At 44.7% G+C, this 25,319-nt stretch overlaps 1 protein-coding gene across 7 annotated transcripts in view; it reads left to right on the top strand.

Moving 5' to 3' along the window:
- AK9 (adenylate kinase 9) overlaps window positions 1-25,319 on the top strand; it is a 253,414-nt gene that overhangs the window by 202,388 nt on the left and 25,707 nt on the right. For 6 of the 7 annotated variants that reach the window (XM_030556086.1, XM_030556085.1, XM_030556087.1 and 3 more), the window contains 5 exons: window positions 242-451; window positions 2,159-2,377; window positions 8,893-9,106; window positions 22,568-22,769; window positions 24,180-24,326. In XM_030556086.1, coding sequence (XP_030411946.1) covers window positions 242-451; window positions 2,159-2,377; window positions 8,893-9,106; window positions 22,568-22,769; window positions 24,180-24,326 — 992 coding nt within the window. Of the gene's footprint in view, window positions 1-241; window positions 452-1,069; window positions 1,152-2,158; window positions 2,378-8,892; window positions 9,107-22,567; window positions 22,770-24,179; window positions 24,327-25,319 lie in introns of those variants that run through there. The other variant, XM_030556092.1, reaches the window with a different exon arrangement.

Here is a 25,319-nt window from a genome sequence, read left to right as displayed (position 1 = left end):
GAAGCTATTGCTGAAAATAAGTCTTACTCAGAAGCAAACTTTTTAACTTCTCTATTTAAGCTAGTGTGTCTTAGTGAAATAGTGTACTCTTTCCCCACCTCTGCAAATCATCTTTGCAAATTATTGATAAGCTATAACAGTGGACAAAAAAAGGGAAAGTGTGTGAGAGAAAATAATATTAGTTTCTTTCTTCTGAACTCCTATACAGTAGGCCTGAAACAGTTGAACATTTTATCTTTAGGCTGCAGCATATAGGGAAGAGGAGGAGGCTAGTGACGAAGAGGATGAAGATGAAGAAGAAGATATTGAAATGATTCTTGAAGAAGAGTTCCCAAAAGAGGAAGAGGTAGATGAGGAAGAGGAAGAGCAGGAGGCTGATGCTGCTGAACGCATGAAAAATGAAATTACAGAAAAGTATGAAACAGATAGTAATAATTTACAAGGAGTACAGGTACTTTCTTCGTTATCTACTTTATCAAATAAGATGGCATGAGGCAAGAAGTGCTTCCAGTTTTATAGCTGATTTAATTTAGTTGTCAGATTTCAAAGTTATAGTATTTGAGATCTTTGTTTCCTTTTTATAAGCTAATTAATGCAAGAGGACAGACTAGATGATCATAATGGCCCCTTCTAGCTGTCAAATCTATGTCATGATTATGGGGTTGATTGCAACTCTGCCCCCCTTTCTGAATGTGAGATAACTTTGCAGGATGGCAGTTAAAAAAAGAACATATTATTCTTGTAAAAAATATGATACCAAATCAGTGAGAGATCATCAAAATTGAACCTTTTAATGTCTTTTATGCAGCAACATGTTTAGACTCCTTCAAGTACAATAAAAGGCTCCAAGTGGAGCTAATGGAATACTGCATGTTTTTTGAAGGTAGTATTTTTACAGCTCCACATTCCTCTCCCATTCTCACCACTGAAGTTTAGGAGTACATTATTTGTTTTTTTGTATCTTGATGACTAAGTTGGTCAAAAAGGAACAAGCAGATGAGAATGTTGGTAATTATTGTTTCAAGAGGTACATAGGTGTCAGTTACTGGAGAGGTGGTTTGTGTTTTAGAATTTTGTGCTGCATAGCACCCTGCCTATGATGGGTTGAAGCAAAGCCTCCAGAATGTAGATCTACATAAATAATAAATTTAAGAGCCACAATTACAGGTTAGTATTTTCCCCTTACTGTATCTAACTCTCATTCTAACTTATTCAAAATTTATTTTCCCATTATTATTGATACCCAATAATTTTGTCTAAACAGCAGGCTTATTTATTAATAAATAATTTATTCTTCCTATCTTCTTCATTCGTTATTGCCACCACTGGGTACTATGGCATCTCACTCAATTATGCAATAGTAAATTTTTATATCAAAACACTGGATAGCAGCCTCTCTAAAAGGATCAGACAGTGGAAGAGATTAATTAGAAAATAGACAATTTTTATATTGTAATTAAGTAGCTGAGCTGTAATACGTGAGCAGAGGACAATGCAATAAATCTGCTGAGGCTCTTTTGACTCCTCACTGGAAAGCAATTGGGCAGCTAGGAGGAGTAGGTCCCCTGCTATTTGAGAGGACAGTTGGAGGCCTGGTGACAGCTCAGGCTAGGATTCTGGAGTTCCCTGTGTGAAACTGACAGGATTCATGTATAGTGTAGATAAGAACATGTTCATAAACAATCCACCAAACCTGACTGCACTATATCAATTCTATCAAGAACAGAAACTGACCTGCCGCAAGTCACCAAAATGGACCAGAAGGGACCGGGGAATCATTTTTTATGCATAGATAATAGCTAAATAAGCAATGGGGGTCAGGTAAAATAGAAAAAAATACATGACATTTCATTGGTTTTGATAAGAGACCTTTTAAAAGTTCAGCTAAATGGAATTAGAGTCTTCAAAGTAAATGGAAACTTTAGTTTTCTGATTTTATTTTAGCATATTGTAATACTGTAATACAAATCTTTATAATGAAAACAGAGGGGCCAGATCTTCAGCTGAAGCTGAAGTCAGTTGAGGTACACTGATTTACACTAGCAGAGAATTTAGTCCAAAGATTACTAATAGTTAATGGCAGTTATTATTCATATCACCCTTCATTACATTTGATCACGTTTATGATTTTTGTCATACATTATTTTTCATTATTCAGGAAGAACTTGAAAGGTTGCTGATACCACAAATCACCATCAATGGAGGACGAAAACCTCACATTGTACGTTACCAATTGTATAGCAAATTGAAGCATCTAGTAGAAAATCGAGAAAGCATTTTTGAGAAATGTTACCCAATAAGTTTGCCACTTGCACGCAAGATGTTGGTTCTCTCTTACAAACATCCCAGTTCTTTTGGTCAGTGGGACCCAATCAAGGTAATGTAATTAAATGGCTGAAGTATACTTTCAGGAAGTAATACTTGTCTTCTTTATGCCCATATAATTAAGATAAAATATTATGAAAAGCACATCACTGAATATTTTCAATAACCAGCACAAACTATAAATAGCAAGAATTGGTCAGTTTAGTGTTGTGTTTTAAGCACTGATAAATAATATTTTTTAAGCTTTGTGGGAGCATTGAGCAGATGGAGGTTGGTGAATTAGTACAATCAAAGGTGGAGCTGAGCAAGAAAGAAATGTGTGATACTTAGGACCCAGCAAATATAGGATGGCAAACAGGAAGTTTCTACAGCCTTGCAGGAGCAGCAGAGACAAGTCAAAGGGTTTTGGAGTTATGGGTGATTAACACAAAGTTCTGGTGGGTAATCTGTATGTAATTTTGTTGGAATGCTAGAAGTGCATCTTGGTTTTGTGAATGAGTAAAAAACGAGGGGCAGAGCTGAGCTAAGAAAAGCCCAATGAACAGGAAACAACAACAACAACAACCAAATTCCTGAAGACAGGCGAGTAGGAAGATACAGTTGGAGGAGTGACAGCTTTGCAAGTGAGAAGATTCTTACATATCTGAGTTTCCAAGAGTAAATCTAAGAGAGAGAACTAAGGAAGAGAACAATTTAACACCTGACACATGAAAAAAAATTCTGTTAGCAGAAAGAAGCAAGTACCAGACTGTCTTTAGATGGAATCAAGATGGTGTGTTGTCAAAGCTGTAGGGTGCATGAAGTAAAAGATTATGACAATTATGGAGGAGAAAATAGGGGTGCTTTAGGATCAGATAAAGATGAGTAGAATTAAGGATGCCAAAGTCTTCATAGATCAGAAGGTATGAGATATGCCAATTGACGATTAAATAATTATGGATTGGAAGATAAGACAAGACTATGGAGGAGATAATGGGTAAGAATAACAAACTAGAAGGAGGAATGTGAGCACCACCAGAAGTGGATTAAGGCAGAATCCTAATGTCCTGTGGAGCCAAGGCATGTGGTCTGAAGGGACCTGATGCACTAATGAGAAACCAAGAATCTGAGAAGGGTAGAATGTGTAGTATGGCAGTCTGTAACCACCAAAGAGCAGTGTTTCAATATTATCCTCTGCAGATGCATACCTCAGGAATACAATGGCATTTCCATTATTGGTAATAGGGCCTAAGTACTACTGAACAGTGTAGCCTCTGTCAGTCAGTCAGTCCACAGAACAGCACTTGTTTTTAATTCAGATAATTATTCTTTTCTTTGTTCTTACCAGAAATAAAGTAATGCTCTGGCCATTAAAATGGGTATAGAATTCTCTCTTGTCTCATCTACAACACTGATTCCATGGACAGACAGTGTTATGGTAACCCCCCAATGCGACCAACGAGGCAATGGCTTCTGAAACACTCCCTTGATTACCTAAGCTTAGGCCAGATATTGAGGGTTCCGCTCCTTTATTGATAAAATATCTGATAACCAGGCTCAATCAATTTATTTATCAAAGATACATCTCAGCAGAATACAGAAATGTTAATACAGTATCAATCTCCAGAACAGTCTTGCATCAGTTACATTGTTACTCTATTCCAAATTCTGAGCTTAATCTTGCTCATATTTTTATTCCCTTTTTTTATGACAGATAAAAAATCCACAGATTTTACACATCGTTTCTTATTGGGGTTTGTGCATAACATTCCAGATGTCAGTAGACTGCAGAGACATCTACACTACTATACCTAGCTGTCATAACCTTAGTCCCAGATTTGGACCTTAGCGTCCAAAATATGGGGGTTAGCATGAAAACCTCCAAGCTTAGCTACCAGCTTGGACCTGGTACTTGCTGCCACCACCCAAAAAATTAGAGTGTTTTGGGGCACTCTGGTCCCCCTGAAAAACCTTCCCTGGGGACCCCAAGACCCAAATCCCTTGAGTCTCACAACAAAGGGAAATAATCCTTTTTCCCTTCCCCCCTCCAGGTGCTCCTGGAGAGATACACAGACACAAGCTCTGTGAATCCAAACAGAGTGACTCCCCCTCTCCGTTTCCAGTCCTGGAAACAAAAGCACTTTCCTCTTCACCCAGAGGAAATGCAAAATCAGGCTAGCAAATTCAACACACACAGATCTCCCCTGATTTCTTCCTCCCACCAATTCCCTGGTGAGTACAGACTCAATTTTCCTGAAATTTCCCAGTAAAGAAAACTTCAACAGGTCTTAAAAGAAAGCTTTATATAAAAAGAAAGAAAAATACATACAAATGGTCTCTCTGTATTAAGGTGACACAATACAGGGTCAATTGCTTAAAAGAATATTGAATAAACAGCCTTATTCAAAAAGAATACAAATCAAAGCACTCCAGCACTTATATTCATGCAAATACCAAAGAAAAGAAACCATATAACTTACTATCTGATCTCTTTGTCCTTACACTTAGAAACAAAAGATTAGAAAACAGAACTACTTCTCCAAAGCTCAGAGAAAGCAGGCAGACAGAAAACAAAGACTTCAGACACAAAATTCCCTCCACCCAAAGTTGAAAAAATCCAGTTTCCTGATTGGTCCTTTGGTCAGGTGCTTCAGGTGAAAGAGACATTAACCCTTAGCTATCTGTTTATGACACTAGCACACAGTTCATCTCTGACAAACCTCAACAAAACATTTCTTCCGTCTGACAGATTTTGCACATATAAAGAACCAAAGTTACAACAGTTTAACTGCTAGTAGATTTCTACAGCAAAGCTTAGCATAAATACAAGGCATTTGGGGAGTACAGTTTATAGTTATACAACTTAGCCTAAACACAAAGCATTCTGGGAATATATAATATTGGATAACAGTCCTTCTTCCCCTTTGTCACCTTGATTCATAGCATCAGGACAACACCTTTGACAAATGCACATATGAAGCAAAAGTAAGAGCGTTCATATGGGATATTATTTTACCACACCTTGTGAGCAAAAATACAAAAATAACATCAACAAAATCAAAACTACTCGTAAATAATCTAAGCCTTAAAGTAATCTTTGTCTATGTATTCATAGATTCATAGACTCTAGGAATGGAAGGGACCTCGAGAGGTCATCGAGTCCAGTCCCCTGCCCTCATGGCAGGACCAAATACTGTCTAGACTATCCCCGATAGACATTTATCTAGCCTACTCTTAAATATCTCCAGAGATGGAGATTCCACAACCTCCCTAGGCAATTTATTCCAGTGTTTAACTACCCTGACAGTTAGGAACTTTTTCCTAATGTCCAATCTAAGTCTCCCTTGCTGCAGTTTAAGCCCATTGCTTCTTGTTCTATCATTAGAGGCTAAGGCGAACAAGTTTTCTCCCTCCTCCTGATGACACCCTTTTAGATACCTGAAAACTGCTATCATGTCCCCTCTCAGTCTTCTCTTTTCCAAACTAAATAAACCCAATTCTTTCAGCCTTCCTTCATAGGTCATGTTCTCAAGACCTTTAATCATTCTCGTTGCTCTTCTCTGGACCCTCTCCAATTTCTCCACATCTTTCTTGAAATGCGGTGCCCAGAACTGGACACAATACTCCAGTTGAGGCCTAACCAGCGCAGAGTAGAGTGGAAGAATGACTTCTCGTGTTTTGTTTACAACACACCTGTTAATGCATCCCAGAATCATGTTTGCTTTTTTTGCAACAGTATCACACTGTTGACTCATATTTAGCTTGTGGTCCACTGTGACCCCTAGATCTCTTTCTGCCATACTCTTTCCTAGACAGTCTCTTCTCATTCTGTATGTGTGAAACTGATTGTTCCTTCCTAAGTGGAACACTTTGCATTTGTCTTTATTGAACTTCATCCGGTTTACCTCAGACCGTTTCTCCAATTTGTCCAGATCATTTTGAATTTTGACCCTGTCCTCCAAAGCAGTTGCAATCCCTCCCAGTTTGGTATCGTCTGCAAACTTAATAAGCGTACTTTCTATGCCAACATCTAAGTTGTTGATGAAGATATTGAACAGAGCCGGTCCCAAAACAGACCCCTGCAGAATCCCACTTGTTATACCTTTCCAGCAGGATTGGGAGCCATTAATAACTACTCTCTGAGTACGGTTATCCAGTCAGTTATGCACCCACCTTATAGTAGCCCCATCTAAATTGTATTTGCCTAGTTTATCGATAGGGGTATCATGCGAGACCATATCAAATGCCTTACTAAAGTCTAGGTATACCACATCCACCGCTTCTCCCTTATCCACAAGACTCGTTATCCTATCAAAGAAATTATTATGTCCAAGCTACCATCATGTAGTAGATCATCTAGAACCTTTTCTATTTAGTGCATGTCATTGCTAATCTGAATTATGTGAGTGTCTTTTTGAATCAGTGATGTTATTAAATTTAAGGTTAGTGGATCACTGTGTAAAGTAAAAACTGGTATGTATTTCTCAGCCTCATGCTGATGATCACTTTGGATAATGGATTTATTGTGGTAGATGGGAACAGGCATAATTGACCCACGTGTGCATGGGGAGAGAAAAAAGGCATTCTGGAAGTACAATTTGTATTTATATTATTTAGCCTAAATACAAAGTATTCTGGAAATATATGATATTGGCTCAGACAGATCACCCTCCTTCAGTGTGTTTGTTCTTGGACAAACTTCTGAATAAAAAGAATAATAATGTTTTCTCAAGCTTGTGTGTGAGGTTCATATCTCACCTCCTCCGCTCCTTACTGGCAGCCTTCCTTCCATTTTTCTTTATGCTGTACTCTTCCTGTCACTGCACAGAGAGTTTTGCAAGTGCCTTCAATGACTTGCCTGCACTCTGCTCAGTTTCTGTCTGTTGTGTCTTTTATGGCAGCTCCTATATTGCATCACATCTTGAGGCCCCTTAACTAGTGTCCCCTCTACTGCCTTTCAGGCTGTCCAGTCTTACTTACATGATAGCTCTGCCTTCCCAACAGTTCTTCCCAGCAAGATGGTTTTTCAGCTTCTTCTAGAATTTGTTCCCAGTGTGAATATCAGATTCCAAATAAACTAACTCATTGTTCTTCCTCTCCATATGAATCTCATATCCTCCCTCAGACTAGAGACTTATCTAGAGCAGTGTTTTTCAATCTGTGGGTTGCAACCCAGTACTTGGTTGGGGCATGTAAGGTGCTAGGTCGCCTTGCTTTGGTCAGCACCACCAACCAGGACATTAAAAGTCCCATTGGCAGTGCTGCCCAGCTAAGGTAGGCTAGAGCCTACCTGTTTCCACACCACGCTGTGCCCCTGAAGCGGCCCGCAGCAGTCCGGCTTCTAGGCAGGGGGACCAAAGGACTCCATGCACTGCCCCCACTCCGAGCACTGGCTCTGCACTCCCATTGGCTGATTCCCAGCCAATGGGAACTGGTGGGGGGTGGTGCCTGCAGGTGAGAGTCACACAGAGCTGCTTGCGCACCTCTGCCTAGGAGTCAGACCTGCTGCTGGCTGCTTCCCGGGCGCAGCGCGGTCCGCGGTGCACTCTGGCTGTGCTCCTGAATCGCCGGAGGTAAGTCCATGCCTGCACCCCAGTACCCTGCCTCAGCCCTGAGTCCCCCCAAGCCCAGAGCCCCTCCTGCACCCCAAACCTTCCAGCCCAGAGCCCTGACCCCTTCCTATACCCCAATCGCCTGCCCCAGCCCTGAGCCCCCCCCAACCCGGAGCCCCTCTGCACCCGAAACCCCTCATCTCTGGCCCCAGCCCAGAGTTCTGACCCCCTCTTGCACCGCAACCTCCTGCCCCATCCCAGAGCCCCCTCCCACACCCTAAACCCCTCATTCCTGGCCCCACCCCAAAACCCTCACCCCCACAGCCCAACCTGAGCCCCTCTCACACTCCAAACCCCTCATCCCCAACTCTGTTGGGTGGTGGGCCTCAACAATTTTCTTCAACTGGGTCCCCAGAAAAAAGTTTGAAAACCACTGATCTAGAGACTTACTTCACAGGAAGTAAGTGCGAAGAAGCATTCCAAGATATGTGAAGTAGCAATATAGTTATGTTTGTGCTTCTTTGTGTATTATCGTCAGCTGGGATAGTTGCTTCTCGGGATGCCTCCTTTGGGTTCAAGGCCTTACTAGTAATGTGATAAGGTTGGACCTCCTGAGGATACTGCTTGCTACATCCATTGTCTGTCTGTGAATCCACTGTCATATGAGGGGAGAGGAAAAGATGTATGACAAAAGAGAATTACTTACTGATAATTTTGTTTATCATAGAGTCCTCTTCTCCCATCCTACATGCCTCCCTCCTCCCTTTGGATGGTATGCCACTGTTTGAATATTATTATTTCTCTCACTGTCTTGTATATCCTATCCTCCTTTCTGCCCCTGGAAGTTTCTCTAGCTCAGAGATGGTGTTCTGTAAGGCTTATGTAATCAGGGGTAGGGTTTCAGAAACCTTTGCTTCCTTCGAGTAGGTATTTCTATAACACTGCGTCCATGAATCCACTATTGTAAGATGGGCGAAGAGGAGACTGAGAAACAGAAGTATCAGTAAGTAACTTTTTCCCATTTTGTATGTTACAGCTAAGTGAAGGAGATGTAATCAAACCTTTCCAAAACCAACAGACTCCAAGCTTGCCTGTAATCCACCGACAATATATTTATTTCTTTTCAAGTAAAGAAAATAAAGAAAATTTTATGAAAAATCCTATTAAGTTTATCCGTCAGCCAAAACCCAAGCCATCTGTGCCAGTTAAGATAGCAATTGTGGGACCTCCAAAATCCGGGAAAACTACAGGTAAGGTCCAGTATTTTCAAAGGGTAGGAGCTTCTCTTATAATTGGGACAGATGCTCATCTCTGCTTTAGTCATACAGTTGTATGATTCTAATGCTTGCTTTTATAATATTTTTCCATTGGTGTTTTAAAGATACGGGGCTAGATTCACCTGTCCACTCTAGTTGCTTTAGTAGTAAACAGTTTATTTGAAACTAGTGCAATTAAAAGAAAAAGAATCATACAATTAATTCTTTTTCAAGTGAAGGTGCCTATGTGTGTTCCATTTGTTCCACATGCCTGAGACCAGAAGATTTTTGTTGACAGTCTGCAACTGTTGACACCTATGCCCTTCTCTTCTTTATGCTCTGAACCGAGGGCATAAGATACCATGCAAGCTAGGCTTCTCCAGTTCCTTTCTATCACCCTTGGTCTGAGACAGAACCTGTTTTAGTGGCTGCAGCATTAGCTAGCATTCTTGTTCAAAAACTGTAGTTAGTTGTACATAGTTTTAAAAGCTGTTTTTAGATAGTTTAGATAGTTTCCAGTAGTTTTTAGACACGCCCAAAAAACTTCCCCTGTACATTACAATACAACTTTAGTATTCCATCACACAGTAACTGCTACAGTGCTCCTAAAAGGATAAAAGGATAAATGGACACAAATCAGATATTAGGAAGGGCAATATACAAAAACCTGTAGGAGAACTCTTCAACCTCCCTGGCCACACAATAGCAGATCTTAAAGTGGCCATACTGCAGCAAAAATACTTCAGGACCAGACTTCAAAGAGAAACTGCTGAGCTTCAGTTCATCTGCAAATTTGACACCATCAGCTCAGGATTAAACAAAGACTGTGAATGGCTTGCCAATTACAAAACCAGTTTCTCCTCCCTTGGTTTTCACACCTCAACTGCTAGAACAGGGCCTCATCCTCCCTGATTGAACTAACCTCGTTATGTCTAGCTTGCTTCTTGCTTGCATATATATACGTGCCCCTGGAAATTTCCACTACATGCATCCGATGAAGTGGGTATTCACCCACGAAAGCTCATGCTCCAAAACATCTGTTAGTCTATAAGGTGCCACAGGATTCTTTGCTGCTTTTACAGATCCAGACTAACACGGCTACCCCTCTGATACAGTGCTCCTAATGTACTGCTATAATGTACAGCCAGTAGGTGACACTGTGTATAATATACCTTACCTGAGCTGGCAACAGGCATAGCTGGGAATGTGTTAAAACAGGGGTAGGCAACCTATGGCATGTGTGCCGAAGGCAGCACACGAGCTGATTTTCAGTGGCACTCACACTGCCCAGGTCCTGGCCACCAGTCCGGGAGGGTCTGCATTTTAATTTAATTTTAAATGAAGCTTCTTAAACATTTTAAAAACCTTATTTACTTTACATACAACAATAGTTTAGTTATATATTATAGACTTATAGAAAGAGACCTTCTAAAAATGTTAAAATGTATTACTAGCATGTGAAACCTTAAATTAGAGTAAATAAACGAAGAGTCCCGCTGGCACAGCAAAAAAAAAAAAAAAAGCATGGAGTCACAAAGTCCCGCTGGCAGAGAGAGAGAGGAGAAAAAAAAAAAGAACGAAAAAAATGGAGTTCTGCCAGCAGAGCGAGAGAGAGAGAGAGAGAGAAAAAACATAGTCCCAGAGTCCCACCGGCAGAGTGGGGGGAAAAAAAAGAAAGCGGAGTCCCGCTAGCAGAACAAAACAAAAAAAAAAAAAAACAGGAGTGTGAAATATCAGGATAAATTGTGTCCCGACCAAACATCGATCGGGACATGGGACAAGCGCCTAAAAATCGAGACAGTCCTGATTTTATTAGGACGTCTGGTCACCCTAACTCTGCACCCCATTAAAAGAGTGTCAGGCGCTCACAAGGAGCACGGTACTGATTTCTCCACACCATTGGTTCACCACTGACTGGTACCATTGACCAGTCAAGGTATAATAAAACCACCAGTACCACCGATCAATATGAAAGCCTCCTTTTCTGCAGCCCAGCATCTCCCCAATTCTAGACATCTGGGCTTCTCCCCTCCTATCTTCTGCTCATGCAAGCAGATCAAAGACTTGGTGCCACATGTCTTGGCTACGCCGCCTTTGTTCCCACTTGTCGCCAGATTCTCTGTCTCTGTGGCAGCAGTCAGTTGGCAGTTACACTGTTCCTGCTCCTTTTATTTCTACTTCTCTTTTTTCACTTTTTTTCAGGAACTGGTGAGCTATTCTATTTCAGGCTTCTTTTCTCTTCCCTGGGTAAGTTTAAGTTTAATTCACCCTGAAACTCTGCTGCAGCATCTCCCTGCTGGCTCCTCTGCCCTTATCCATGCATGGCAGAGAGGCCAAGAAAGCACCAGATCAAATCCAAGCAGTGCTCTATTTGTGAGGCAGCCTTCCTGGGTTCAGAAGACGATAAGCTGTGCGCAGGCTGCACCCAGCTAGCTGACCCTAACTCTGTTAGTTCTTGCAGCTAGGAGTTGGACAGACATATGGGATCCCCTACCGACCAAAGCGGCCACAATTCCGGTGTGGAAAAAATGGACCAGGAAGCACAGGGTAGAGCAGGGAAAGTCTCTGAAGATGAGGAAAACTCCAGGCAACTGACTCAGGGAGTAAGTCCCAGAGGATCACTGTAGAACAAAGAGACGAGGCTTGTGGGATCACAGATCCTCACCCCTCTGTGTCTTAAAGTGGGTCCTGAATGCCCTTGGTAAAGAAGCATGACTCTTAAAGAGCCCCCTCTTCCCAGTTCAACCAGAAAGACTCTAGTAATGAGTCTCTTCCCCTCACCCTCTTGGGGGAATGGGACCAAGCATAGGAGGACTCAGAGGGAGAATTTTCCAGAGGGCTTCAGGCACTATGGAAGGCAAACTGCAAAAAGTATCACCAAAGTGTCAGGGCATTCCTACTCCTGCAAAGCATGCAAAAAGAGCAAAGAAATCTAAAAGGGAAAAAAAGGGAAATAAAAGCACAGAAAATCCAGGAGGTACAAAGTCCTTGGATGCCTCTTCCTCCTCCCCCACCCTTCACTGAGGGCAAATCTACACTACAGAGCTGTATCAGCACAGCTGTAGTGATGCAGCTGTACCACTGTAGCGTGTCTGGTGAAGACATGCTAAGCTGATTGGAGAGTGCTCTCTGGTCAGCATATTTACTCGTCAGCGAGAAGTGTAAGCTACGTCAGCAGGAGAGCATCTCCTGCCTACATAGCACAGGTATGGACAGTGTGAAACTTGCATCACTCGGGGGGGAGGGGGCAGCATACGGGGAAGGGTTTCATACCCCTGAGCGACATGAGTTAAATCAACTTAACCGGTAGTGTAGACCTGCCCTGAGAAAGGTGAGGTATCAGACTCTGACTACAAACAGGACCAAGGGAAAACACAATATAGGGTTTTTCCCTCCTGAGAAGTTTGAGGCCATGGGCAGAAAGGTTTGCTCCTTGATTCAAGTTCAACCTGAATAGCTTCCTGAGAGAAAGCCTCAGAGTAAATTTCTCTCCTTTACGTTCTCTGCTGAAGCTATGACTTCCCCTGCACTCCTCCTTCCAGTATGTGATCAGGGATGACTGGAACAGATTGATACAGGCAAGCACATTAATAAAAATGACCTCCGGTTCTATAAGATACAGGAATCAAAGCCCCCTGTCACTGAGATCCTGCAGGTAGACATAGCTTTAGCATCTCTAGCAAGGGATATGATCATTCCTTTAGAAGCGGAGTTCTACCTTAAGGAACCAACAGATAGAAAATTGGAGGCCACTTTCTAGAAAGATTTTGAGCCCTCAGAGCATCCCTAACAGGTATCTGCTTTGCAAGGAATCTGTCTTCTGGCTGGAGGATCTCAGAACCCTAAAGGACAGAGATCATCCTGAATTTGGCTCCATTTTAAATAAAGTTTCCCAAGCAACAGCATTTGTAGCTGATGCCTCAATGGATGCAATGAAGTTCTCAGCCGGGGTCATGGCTTCCAGATTCATAGCCAGGCATCACCTAATGGCCCTAACCCTGGAAGGTGGATACACACTCTAAGAAGATCCCATGCTCAGCCAGATTTAAAGGTTCACTCTTTTTGGAGGGAACAGCTAGACAAGGTACTGGCTGACAATGCAGCAGAAGCCAAGCAGTTACTCCCATCATCACTAAGTGCTCTCAGGAGGGAATACAGACCTGCTTTGAAAAAAGGTGCTCCTTTTGTCTCTTGTCCTAACAGAGATATCAGTGAAGGGATAATAGATTCTCCAAAGGAAAATCTTGGAGCCAACTTTCATGGAGGAAGCTCTGCACCTCCCAGTGCCACTTTATGCCAAAGATTGCACAGGAGGCCTCTGGCCAGGGCTGAAGCTAGGAGGCAGAATTTCCATTTCACAAAGGAATGGTTTGCATCAACCATGGACACATGGGTGAGGGAAACAGTGAGCCAGGGATACTCCCTCAAGCTGCAAGCTCCACCTCATCTGCTTTTCATCCAGTCTCCCATCTCCAATCAACCCATAAAGTGTGATCTGCCCCAGAACAAAATATCTCATCTTCTGGATATTAGAATGATAGCATTCCCTCGGAAGATAGAGTCCCAGAGTTCTAGTTCATATTCGTCATTGTTCAGAAATGCAACAGAGCAATCACAGCCATTCTCAACTTAGAAAGTTTTAACAAGTGAGAGGGTTTGGTGGGGATTTGTGGTCCCACAAGCCTCTGGGCTTTGTTCTACAGAGGTCCTCTGTGACTTACTCCTGAATCAGCTGGCTGGAATCCTCCTTGTCTTCAGAGCCTTTCCCTGCTCTTTGCTTCCTGGTCCATTTTTTCCATGTTGGAGTTGTGGCTGCATTGGTGGGTAGGGGATCCCACATGCCTATGTGACTCATAGCCCAGAGAACTGATTGAGGTTAGGATCAGCTGGCGGCGTGCAGCCTGGGCACAACTTACCATCTGCTGAGTCCGGTGAGGCTGCTTTACAAATGGAGCACTGCTTGGATTTGACTGAGCCAAGACTTCTGAGGTTTGCATGTGGCAGGAAGCATTATTAGCGCAAAACACTCCTGTTCAACCAGTTCTTTGCCCACAGGATCTTTACAAAGATGTTGGTGGTTATAGCAAGACTCAAGTCACAGGTACCCACCTGTACCCCTTCCTAGATGACATCCTGATCAGAGCTCCATCTCAGGCCACAGTGCACAGAGCCACAACTCAGGCACCAAATCTCCTGGAAGTGCATGGCTTCATCATCCATCAAGAAAAGTTACTTGATTCCATCGACCAGAATAACTATGGGAGTAGACATAGAAACCTCAATAACAAAAATCTATCCATTACTCTAAAGGTTCTAGAAAAATCCAGGATCTTATCACCATGTTCCAGAGCTGCAGGAGGCCTGCCATAGCACTGTATCTTCAATTGCTAGGAATTCTCACATCATGTATAGGGATCACTCTATGGGCATAATCACACATTAGGAGTCTTCAAGCCTTTATCTTAAAGGTCGGGACTACTCCCCAGAACACATGAAAGATCAAGTGCAGGTTCCAGTGCCAGGGTTCAGCCCCCCTAAAATGCTGGTCAGCCCAAGGCAACGTTTGCAGAGGCATGCCAGTATGTCTTCCAGATGCTCTACTTCTTACAACTGGCCTCTGGAGCACAGAAGAAATAGCTAACAGCATAAACTTTCTAGAGCTAAGAGTGGTCAAGCTGGCTGGACAATGGTGTCAGACGTGTCTAGAGGAGAGCCACTTCCCAGTTCAGTCTGACAACACAACCAGAGTTGCATATGGGAAGAACTAAGGGGGAGCAAGGAGCCCACACTACACATGGAAGCAATGGAAATAATGAGGTGGGCAGGGCAGCTTCTCTTTTCCCTCAGTGGGATCCACATAAAGGGGACTTGAACCAAAAGGCAGGCTGGCTCAACAGTGGCAGGATCAACAACTCTGATTGGTACCTGAATCGGGAAGTTTTCAGCCTCAATATTCAGATGTTTGGCCACCCTTCAGCCAACCTGTTTGTAAATCATATGAACACAAAGAGACCAAAGTACTTCACCACGGAGATGGACCCCAAATTCATGGGGACCAGATGCTTTATCACACAGATGGCTGCAGATGGCCATGCTCTCTTCCCACTCCTAGTGAAGTTGGTCCAGAAAATAAAGTGAGAGTAGGCTACAGAAATACTGATATCTCCCCATTGGCTGAGGAGACCTTTGTTTTCTGACTCGATATTACTGAAGATGGAGCCTCCACCTTAGCTTCCATAAGGACTGGGCATACTCTCACAAAGTCCTTTTTCTCCCTCCAGATCTGGCCTAGCTTCAACTGGCAGCCTGGCTATTGAGAGGCAAGAACTTGTATCGCTGAGCCTGTCCTCCAAAGTCATCAAGGCTGCTTTCATCTAGGAGAATATTGACACAAAGCATATTCCTCTATCTGGTCCAGATTCAGTAGCTGGTGCCAAGAGCACAATGCCAATCCCAGAAATCCAGAATCCCAGCCATTTTGGATTTTCTCCAAGAAGATTTCAATAGATGTCTTCAGCCCAGCACTATAGCACGTCAGGTGTCTATTCTTCATAGCATTTGTAGGATCCACTGGCTTCCTAGCAGAAAACCCCCAGTAGCCAGATTTCTTAGAGCAGTCTGGATAGCTAGGCAAGCGGATAGACCACTCTTCCCAAAACGGGACCTACCACCCATGTTGAGAGCCTTGATAAGTTATCCCTTTGAACCTCTGACTTCAGGGCCAGCATTCTACCTACCCTTCAAAACTTGCTTTCTGATAGCCATCGCATCTAGCAGGCAAGTGTCAGAGCTAGCAGACTTATTTATTAAAGTATGTATTCACGAGAACATTGGAAGCATTTCTTGCTAAGATGAACTCTTCCTTCCACACTTCCCAAGATGCTGTTCTTCCCTTGTTCTGCCCAAGACCACAGCATCGGACTGAAAAAATGTGGCACACCTTAGATGTCAGAAGAGCTCTCTACCTCAAATCCATGAGAAGGTCAGGAGTCCTATTCATGTCCTTCCATTCAAAATACCAAGGACTCATGAGTTTCCACATCGTTCACTGCTAGATGGATTAGGCTATTCATTGTGGAGGTTTTCAAGCCCTTCCTGTTCCGGAAGGGATCAAAGTGCAGTCCACAAGAGCCCTAGAAACCTCGTGGAGGGCAGAACAAGCAAGTGCATTCACCTCAGAAATATGCAAAGCGAGCACTTGGTCAACAACTAACACTTCATTATGCTCTATAGGGTGGACTTTCTGTCATCCGCAGGGACCTCCTTTGGCAAGAAGGTGCTGCAGGCAGTGGCTAAGAAATAATATTGCCCTTTGATCAATTATTTCAAGGTGGGGGTACCTTCTCTGTCTTTCTCCTGATGACGTCTTCCATAACTCTCTCAATATCTGTTCACTGCTTGCTACTTCCCATATGTCCCAAATTGTGGGAAATAGTGGGTTGCAGAATGGAAAAATTTATTACTGATAATTTCCTTTCTGGTAGCAGTGTCTTCCACAATCCTACCTATGCTACATGGTTCAAGGGCCAAAGGTCAGATATTATGTGGGATCATTATCAAGTGGCCCTTTTATCTACTGTAAGTAGTTTGTTGCCTCTAGAGTATTTGTTGTTAATATTGTTATATAAGTTGTTTTCATAGCTTTGGAATAACTCAGCTGGTGGCAACTAGGAACAAAGAGAGATGGCCAGGATGTGCTAACTCTTTGATTCACCTGCATGAGCTGCAGAGTGTAGGGGAGTAGCCCAGATGTCTGGAATTGTGGGAGACACTGCTAGCAGAAAGGAAATTATCAGTAAGAAATGTTCTGTTCCTCCAATGAGCTTGGATACAGTGGGAGAGCTTCATCACCTGATCAAGACATGGGATCAACCCCAACAGAGGTTCCAAGATCTCATGGTGCCCCTCCCTTGCTCATAGGAGGGACTACTCACCTCAGGACCAGAGGTACACTTCTCCATGGAGACTGCCTCATTTTCCCTATGACTCTTCACACTGGTATTACTGGGGTCACACCAGGAGTCAAGACAGGCTTTCCCTTTCAGAGAAGAACCTCAACCCCCTCAGAAGAAATCTAAGGAAGAGGAATACCCTGACCAGGAAGAACTGCTCGCCCCAGTGAAGTTATCATTGTTGTCCCCAGATGGGATGGTTGCACCAGCCTCACTGGCACCATATAATGACTACAGACCCAGGAGCTCCTCAGAAGCAGGGCCGGCTCTAGGCTCCAGCAAACCAAGCACTTGCTTGGGGCAGCACATTTTCAGGGGCAGCATTCCAGCCATCTTTATTTTTTTTTGCTTCGGGTGGCAAAAGCCTAGAGCCGGCTTTGGCAGCAGCAGCGTGTCGTGCCCTGGGGCCGCTGCAGTTCGCGCCGTGGGGGAGCAGCACCTGCACTTTGTGGCTGGGCCAGGCAGGCTCCGAGAAGGGGACACTTGGTCTGGGGGCTGCCCCACGGGGCACAGGGAGCCACCTGCAGATGCCGCAGGGTGGCCTCCCCCCAGCAGCACAGACAGGGCTTAGCGAAGTGGCCCAAGCCACCCAGAGACTGTGGCAGGGCGGCCAGAAGTAGCAGCTGGGCCATAGAGGGTGGGGCTCTGGTCTGCGGGGCCCGCATCCCACTCTCTGCAGCTCCGCTCCCTCTGGGGTACCCTGCCCCAGCTCCTCAGCCCTCTGCCAGGGCGGTCCCCCAGTTCTGCCCTCCCTGGTCCCAGCCAGTCCTGGAGGAGGGAGCCCTTGCTGGAGGGACCCTGGGCTGAGGTGTGGCCTGGGAGCCCCACAGCTTACCCCGACCCTGCCAGCGTCGGACCAGCTGGAGGCGAGTGGGGAGCGGGCAGAGTCAGCACTGGTGAGGGGGAGCCCAGCGCTGGTGTGGCAGGGGGTGTGTGTGGGGGAGCCCAGTGCTGGGGCGATGAGGGGAAGAGAGAGAGCCCAGGGCTGGGGCAGCAGGGAGTGCAGGTAGGGGAGGGCACTGGTGGGTGGGGGGTGAGAGCCCAGAGCTGGGGTGGGAGGCCGCCAAAAAATGTTTTGCTTGGGGCAGCAAAATAACTAGAGCTGGCCCTGCTCAGAAGGATTTCAGATTCATTCCAGACCACCTGGAGGAAGTATAGGATATACCTCATAAGCTACTGAATGTCCACCAGAATGTTGGTACCAGTAAGATGGCACTGCCAATTAATGAGGGCATTTTAGAACCAGCCAGGATGATCTGGTATACTCCAGTCACATGTGCTCCCATTCTGTGCTCCCATTCCCTGTAAGCCATGTCGTCAGTCGCCCCTCCCTCCATCAGAGCAATGGCAGACAATCGTTTTGCGCCTTTTTTCAGCACAGACGCCATAGTACTGGGAACATGGAGCCTGCTCAGATCACCACGGCAATTATGAGCACTGTAAACACCACGTGCATTATCCAAGCAGGATATGCAGAACCAGAACCTGCAAAAGCGAAACCAGGTGAGGAGGCGACGGCAGCGCGATGACGAGAGTGCTAAGGACATGAACATAGACTTCTCACAAAGTACGGGCACCAGAAATGTGCACATCATGGTGTTAATTGGGCAGGTTCATGGCATGGAACGCCAATTCTGGGCCCAGGAAACAAGCACAGACTGGGTGGACCGCATAGTGTTGCAGGTCTGGGACGATTTCCAGTGGCTGCGAAACTTTTGCATGCGTAAGGGCACTTTCATGGAACTTTGTGACTTGCTTTCCCCTGCCTTGAAGAGCCAGGATACCAAGATGAGAGCAGCCCTTACAGTTGAGAAGCAAGTGGTGATAGCTCTGTGGAAGCTTGCAACACCAGACAGCTACCGGTCAGTAGGACATCAATTTGGAGTTAGCAAATCTCCTGTGGGGGCTGCTGTGATCCAAGGAGCCAATGCAATCACAAAGAGCTGCTGCTATCAAAGGTAGTGACTCTGGGAAATGTGCAGGCCATAGTGGATGGCTTTGCTGCAATGGGATTCCCTAACTGTGGTGGGGCAATAGACGGAACCCATATCCCTATCTTTGCACCGGAGCACCAAGCCAGTGAGTACTTAAACCAAAAGGGGTACTTTTCAATGGTGCTGCAAGCACTGGTGAATCACAAGGGACGTTTCACCAACATCAACGTGGGATGGCCAGGAAAGGTACATGATGCTCGCACCTTCAGGAATTCTGGTCTGTTTCAAAAGCTGCAGGAAGGGACTTTCTCCCAGACCAGAAAATAACCGTTGGGGATTGAAGTGAGGCTGGAGTGGGCGGAGCTAGGGAGCGCTAAGCCCACCCCTCAGAGGGTCAGGCAGTGACCCGGAACTGTAAAGACCGGTCCTCAGAACTCAGTGGGAGCCCAGCTGCCAGAGAGAGCAGATGTCCCTAGCAGAGCTCGTGACTGGGAAGCCCCCGCGGCCCAAGGCAGTTGCCCAGACTGGCCGGACCTGCCCTGCGCCCGCTATCCGGAGGAGATGCCGGGCCTGCCGATCAACCCCTGCCCCGAAGAACCTATGCTCCTGGATCCCCCAGAGGCCAACACCAGGACCCAGGTAGGGCCCGAGGGGGAGTGTGGAAGTAGACCGGGGGCAGCACTACCAGAGCCTATGTTGGTGTGTTGCGGCCAGGATCCTCACTGACTAAGTAACGGATCTTCAGCTGCTGCTAGGGTCCCAGGCTGGGATGCAGTGGAGTGGGAGGGCCTGCATCCCCCCCCGCCACTCAACTCCTGGGTGGCAGACTCCCCCTCTCACTGGCTTGAGGAGGCTGAAGCCTATGGTTACTGCTCAGCTCTGCCTGAGGGCCTGAGCCCCCTGACTCAGTGTTTGTTGCCCTGCCCTTTCCTTGCCAGCTTCTGTGAGCAGGGCCTGCCTCTGGCTCACAGCTTAACTTTGCTTTATGTTAGCAAAATCTTGACCATTACTTTAGTTCAGGCCTCATACCGGGCCTCATACCGGGCCTCTGATACCAAGGCCTCATACCGGGCCTCTGATACCAAGGTTTATATCTTAGGGCCTCTACTTACTACAACTACCCGAGATTCGACCCGGCAAGGCAGTTTTCAGCACTAATCCCCTCATCGGGGGTGTAGTAAATAAATCAATTTTAAGAGCCCTTTAAGTCTGAAAAAAGGGCTTTGTTGTGTGGACGGGTGCAGGGTTAAATCGAGGTAACACTGCTAAATTCAACCTGAAATCATAGTGCAGACCAGACCTCAGATAGTTTAACTTCTTAATCCACTGCCTCAGATTCAGGATGATTACCCTGGTCTCTATAATCCCGTCACTAAACAAGTGTGATTGGTTCACAGTTCTAGATGTAAAGGATTCTTATTTCCACATAGATATCCACCCTGCACACTAGAGGTTTCTGAGGTTCACTGTGAACGTAGACTGTTACCAATACAATGTGCAATCCTTTGGCCTCTCAGTGGCACTGATGATATTCCCCAAGCTATTATCAGAAGTGGTACCTCACCTCCTTTGTCAGGGTTCGTCATTCCCTACCTTGATGACTGCTCTTGGGGAAGTCACATGACAGCCTTGTCCCTACTCATACTCTTATACTCCTCAGAGGTTCAGGTAAATGTAGAAAAGTTAAGTTAGTCCCACAAAGATGATAGATTTTATTGGAGTAATCCTTTTCAATCAGAGCTAAAGTAATACCTACCTCAGGACAGATTCCAGGCTACAAAGGCCCTCATCACTCTGCTGTGGCTGAACTCTCAGATGACTGTTCAAACCTGTTTCATCATCCTAGGTCACAGAGCTTCATGTACTTATATGACACCTGTAGATGAGCGGACTCACCCCTGCGGTGCCTCCTGCTGGTGACTTCCAGAAATTATCTCGATTCAGCTCTAGAGCACCCTCTGCAGGCTGGTGATCCACCTGTCCTCTGGCCCCCGTGTCCCTCCCTGGATCCAGCGCCCTTTTACATGGGGTGCTGCCCCCTGGCAGTAACCCCTTTCTCGCAGGGTCTCCCCTCCCTGGGGAACCCCCACCCTCTATGCCCACCTTGCCTCAGTATATGGCTATTGCCCTGGGGCAGACTGCAGTATCAGCCTACTCATCACAGGCAAGGAGGGTTTGGACCTGCTACCTTGGCCTACCCCTGGGCTGCCCTTTGCAACCCCCAGTACCTATTAGCCAAATGCTAGGCTGCAGCCTGAGGCTTTCCAGGTTGGAGCTCCCCGGCTCCTCAGTCTTTCCCCAGCCCTGCATCACTCAGGTACCTTATGTCTAGCTCCCTGCAGCCAGGCCTTTCTCACTCTACAGCTAGAGAGAGACCTCTATCTGCCCCTGGCTTCTTTGCCTTTAGAGGGCCAGCTGAGTCTATTTGGGGTGTGGCCCCAGCTGCAGCCACTTTCCCCAATCAGCCCAGCCTAAAAGCTGCTTTCTCTAGCCACAGCCCCCTCCCAGGGCTGTTTTTAACCCTTCAGAGCAGGAACAGAGGACCACCCTGCTACAACACCCTTTGCCTTCTGTGTCCATAGGCTTGCTTATTGACAGTCTACATGTCAAGCAAGCACAATCTGGACAAACTGATCTTGCTCCCACACAGAGTTCTGGCTTCTCTCTCCTGGTGGGAAAACAGGGAGATGGTGTGCATGAGGTTTCCTTTTATCCTTCCCCCACCCACAGAAAGACTGATTACCGATGCTTCCTTACTAGCAAGGCATGAAGGTTCACTTGACTAGAGCACAGGCTGCAATGGTAGCTTCATTTTGAAATGTTCCTCTCCTAGAAATTTGCAGAGCAGCACAGCAGCAATGTGGGTTTCCATTCATACATTTGTGAGACATTACACTTTGGCAGACACATCTTAGGCCTCTATGGCAGACACATCTTTCGGCAGAGCGATCCTTCATTCTGTGGTACAACAGAGTTCCTTGTGTCCTCCTCCTGAATGAAAATTGCTTGAGAGTCACTTCAAATGGAATATCATAGGGACCATCACTCAAAGAAGAGAAGAGAGTTACTTACTTTGTACAGTATCTGGACTTCTTCGAGATGTGTGATTCCTATCTGTATTTCACTATTCACCCTCCTTCCCCTCTGCTGCAGAGCCTTATCCTATGGCTATTCGTGGTAGAAAGCTAATTGAAGAGGTGGTTAGCCTGCTCCACCTTTTATGCCCTTGGTTGGGAGCACAAGGAGAAGTAACATCCTGTACCTCCTATTCCAGTCCTGGCCCTATACTAAGCAGTGATTGGTTTAGTAATGCAGACATTGCTTTTGAGGGTTCAGTCTCAATGTCTGAATATTAATGCATTTTAAATTATGCATACATGCACAAGCTTGACCTACAATACATTTTTTGAGAAGTCCTGTGTCTTGGTTCTATACCAGTAGCATACTACATTTATGTAAGTTATGAAAGTCATAGTTTTATAGAATATGAAAAAAATTTTGTGAATAAAACATTGTGTTGTATTGATGTCTAAGTGAACGCTGAGTATTAAAAACAAAATATTTTTCAGTTGCTAAGAAGTTTGCAAGTGTCTATGGGTTAATGCGCTTATCTGTGGGAGATGCTATGCGACTAGTGTTAAACAATCAGCCAGAGAGCGAGTTGGCACTTATGTTAAAGTGGCATCTTCATAAAGGACTGACTGCACCTGATGAACTGGCCATCCAGGCTCTAGAAGTGGCTCTGATGGATCATGTGTGCAGCACTGCTGGGTAAGAGGTTTGTCTGTTTTTTGTAAGATAACATTATTTTCATAAGGATTGATTTGCATAACCATAATGAAACAAGTGGTTTCACTAAAATATGTCAATGGAACCAAAAATTTGTCCATTAAGAAGTTACACTTTGGCCCTGTCCATAGTGGAGCACAAACCAGTCTCTCCACTTCAGTCTTCAAAAAGAATTTTCAAGCATGATATTCTACAATTCTCAAGTAAGAATACTTCACTTTCCTCCTTTACCTTTAATATTTCACATTTTCTGAAAGACATGTTTTCAGCCAAAATGACAGTATTTCATTCTACACTGAAAATTCCTATTTCTTTCTCAATTTTGATGTCTCCCCCCGTCTGAGACATGAGGACTGCACCTCTTACTGCAAATACCAGTGACAACTCAGACTTATCCATATAGCTCTGGGACTCCGCTGTATCTGTTCTGCCCTTGCACAAGTTTTTTTCTCTCTGGTAGTGCAGACTAACAGTTCAGTGCTCCCATTTTGATTTTTTAGGAACAGCCAGTAAATAAAATCTGTCTTCTGTCCCCTAATCTCTATGGAATCCAAATTTCTAGTAGACTGTTCCCAGAATGGAACTGCCTGCCAAGCTGACCAAAGTTAAGAATCATCCCACTTCTTTATCTCTTCCACAAGCTCCAGCTCCTCTCCCAAAGAAGGGTAATTCTCACAGGACAGGACAACACCTCATTGATCTCTGACATGCATTTTTGAGCTTTGAGATTGGGATTGCATAAGCTTCCCTTGATGTGAAGGTGTTGGAATGTTCTGGTGTATGTTGGCTCACCAATGCCTCATATAGATTAGGCAGACCTTGAGTTAAAGTAGCAGTTGTTGATTTAGATGTTATTTCTTTGGAACCTAATCCTGCTCCAGTCAAATTGCTAATTATGTAGAGGACCAGTGGGGATTGTGGATCACTATAAATAAATAGATAAGATCTCATTATTTAAAACTCCAACTTTAAATGACTCTGAACTGCTAAGTTGTGCACGTCACCAGGCTATGTAACCATGTGTTCCTACCTTGGCCTACCTCCTCCACTCCCTCCAATTTTTGTTACATCCACTTCCTATATTTTGTATTACATTTTATTGTAAACCCTGGGATGAAGGCTGTGTCTTCCTATAGTTTTGTACAACCCCTCGCTTAATGGGACTTGAATCTTGATTGGGGTCTCTGGACAGTACTGTAATACTGTTGCTAATTGTTATTAATAATAGCAAATCTCTCATGCACTGACTTGAGGGGGCAGTACCACAGCCGTGATATCTTTTTTTTGCTGTAATTAAAAATACGTTCTTGCTATTTACTGTTTAGTCTTAATGGTAAATTAGGAACTGACAGTTTTGTTGAAACCTGTATTCATGTTTCTGTTTTTACACAGAGTTGTTATTGATGGATATCCTGTAACAAGAAAACAAGTAAACGTCTTGGAAGCAATGAGAATAATTCCAGTGAAAATCTTTGAGTTACAAGTGGATGCAAAGGAGCTTTTTAGAAGAGCACTGATAGACAAGGAAAGCATTGACAGGTAGCGATGCTAACAAAGAGTGATGATTTTATCCATGTAAATCTTATCGTCTCTCTAAAGTATCAGTTTAAGTACTCATATGTCCATCATCAAAATAATATCTGAGTGCTGCTGAAAGTGACTACCAAAAACTGTATCTGCTAGCCTTGCTACTGGATTTTATTATTCACCCACAAAAGAGTTATTAGTGTCAGTAAAACTGATACTTAACTGACTCTAACATTATCTGTCTCTTTTCCTTGAGTAAGAGTTCTAATTGTAGGCCTTTTTAAAGGTCAGGAGTAATGTTTCATTTCTTCAAATTACAAAACCAGTGTTTCTCAACTTTACACATTGCAGGCCCACAAAGTGTAACCTGGGCTGCAGGGGCCAGGTGGCAAGGCAGAGGCAGCCTGGACCCCGCTCCCACCGTCCTGTGGGCCAGCGACCCCGGGAGCCAGCCAGTTACCCTGATCCCGGAACTCACATAGGGTTGCCAACTTTCTTTAATTGCACAAACCCAATCACCCTTGCCCGACCCCCTGCTCCGCCCCTACCCTAAGTCTCCTAGGCCAATCGGAATGGCAGAGTCGGTGCTCAGGGAGGGGCAGCACACAGAGACCCCCTGTCCCCTCCCAGAGGCTGCAAAACATGCTGGCCACTTCTGGGAGCGGCATGGTGCCACGGCAGGCAGGGAGCCTGCCTTAGCCCTGCTGCACTGTCAGACTGTTCATTTGCATAACAAAAAAATAACCTAGAACTATATTTTTGCAAGAGTTTTTTACAACTCCCATTTTTAATTTCAAACAAGTTATATTTTATAGGCTTAAATCTGCCCAATTGTGCAATCTGAATAATTACTAAAATTACATTAAGAGCCTTATCTTATTGTTTTAAAAAATTCCCTAATATGTACTTTTGGCACTGTTTAAATGAAGAACCAGGATACTCTATGCATTTAAACTAGATATTTATACTTTTCAGGATACAGTACTTGCAGCTGTGTTCTAATCC

Source organism: Gopherus evgoodei, chromosome 3 (genome assembly GCF_007399415.2).
Source record: "Gopherus evgoodei ecotype Sinaloan lineage chromosome 3, rGopEvg1_v1.p, whole genome shotgun sequence".
Taxonomy (NCBI): domain Eukaryota; kingdom Metazoa; phylum Chordata; order Testudines; family Testudinidae; genus Gopherus; species Gopherus evgoodei.
This window is presented reverse-complemented; position numbering and strand designations above follow the sequence as displayed.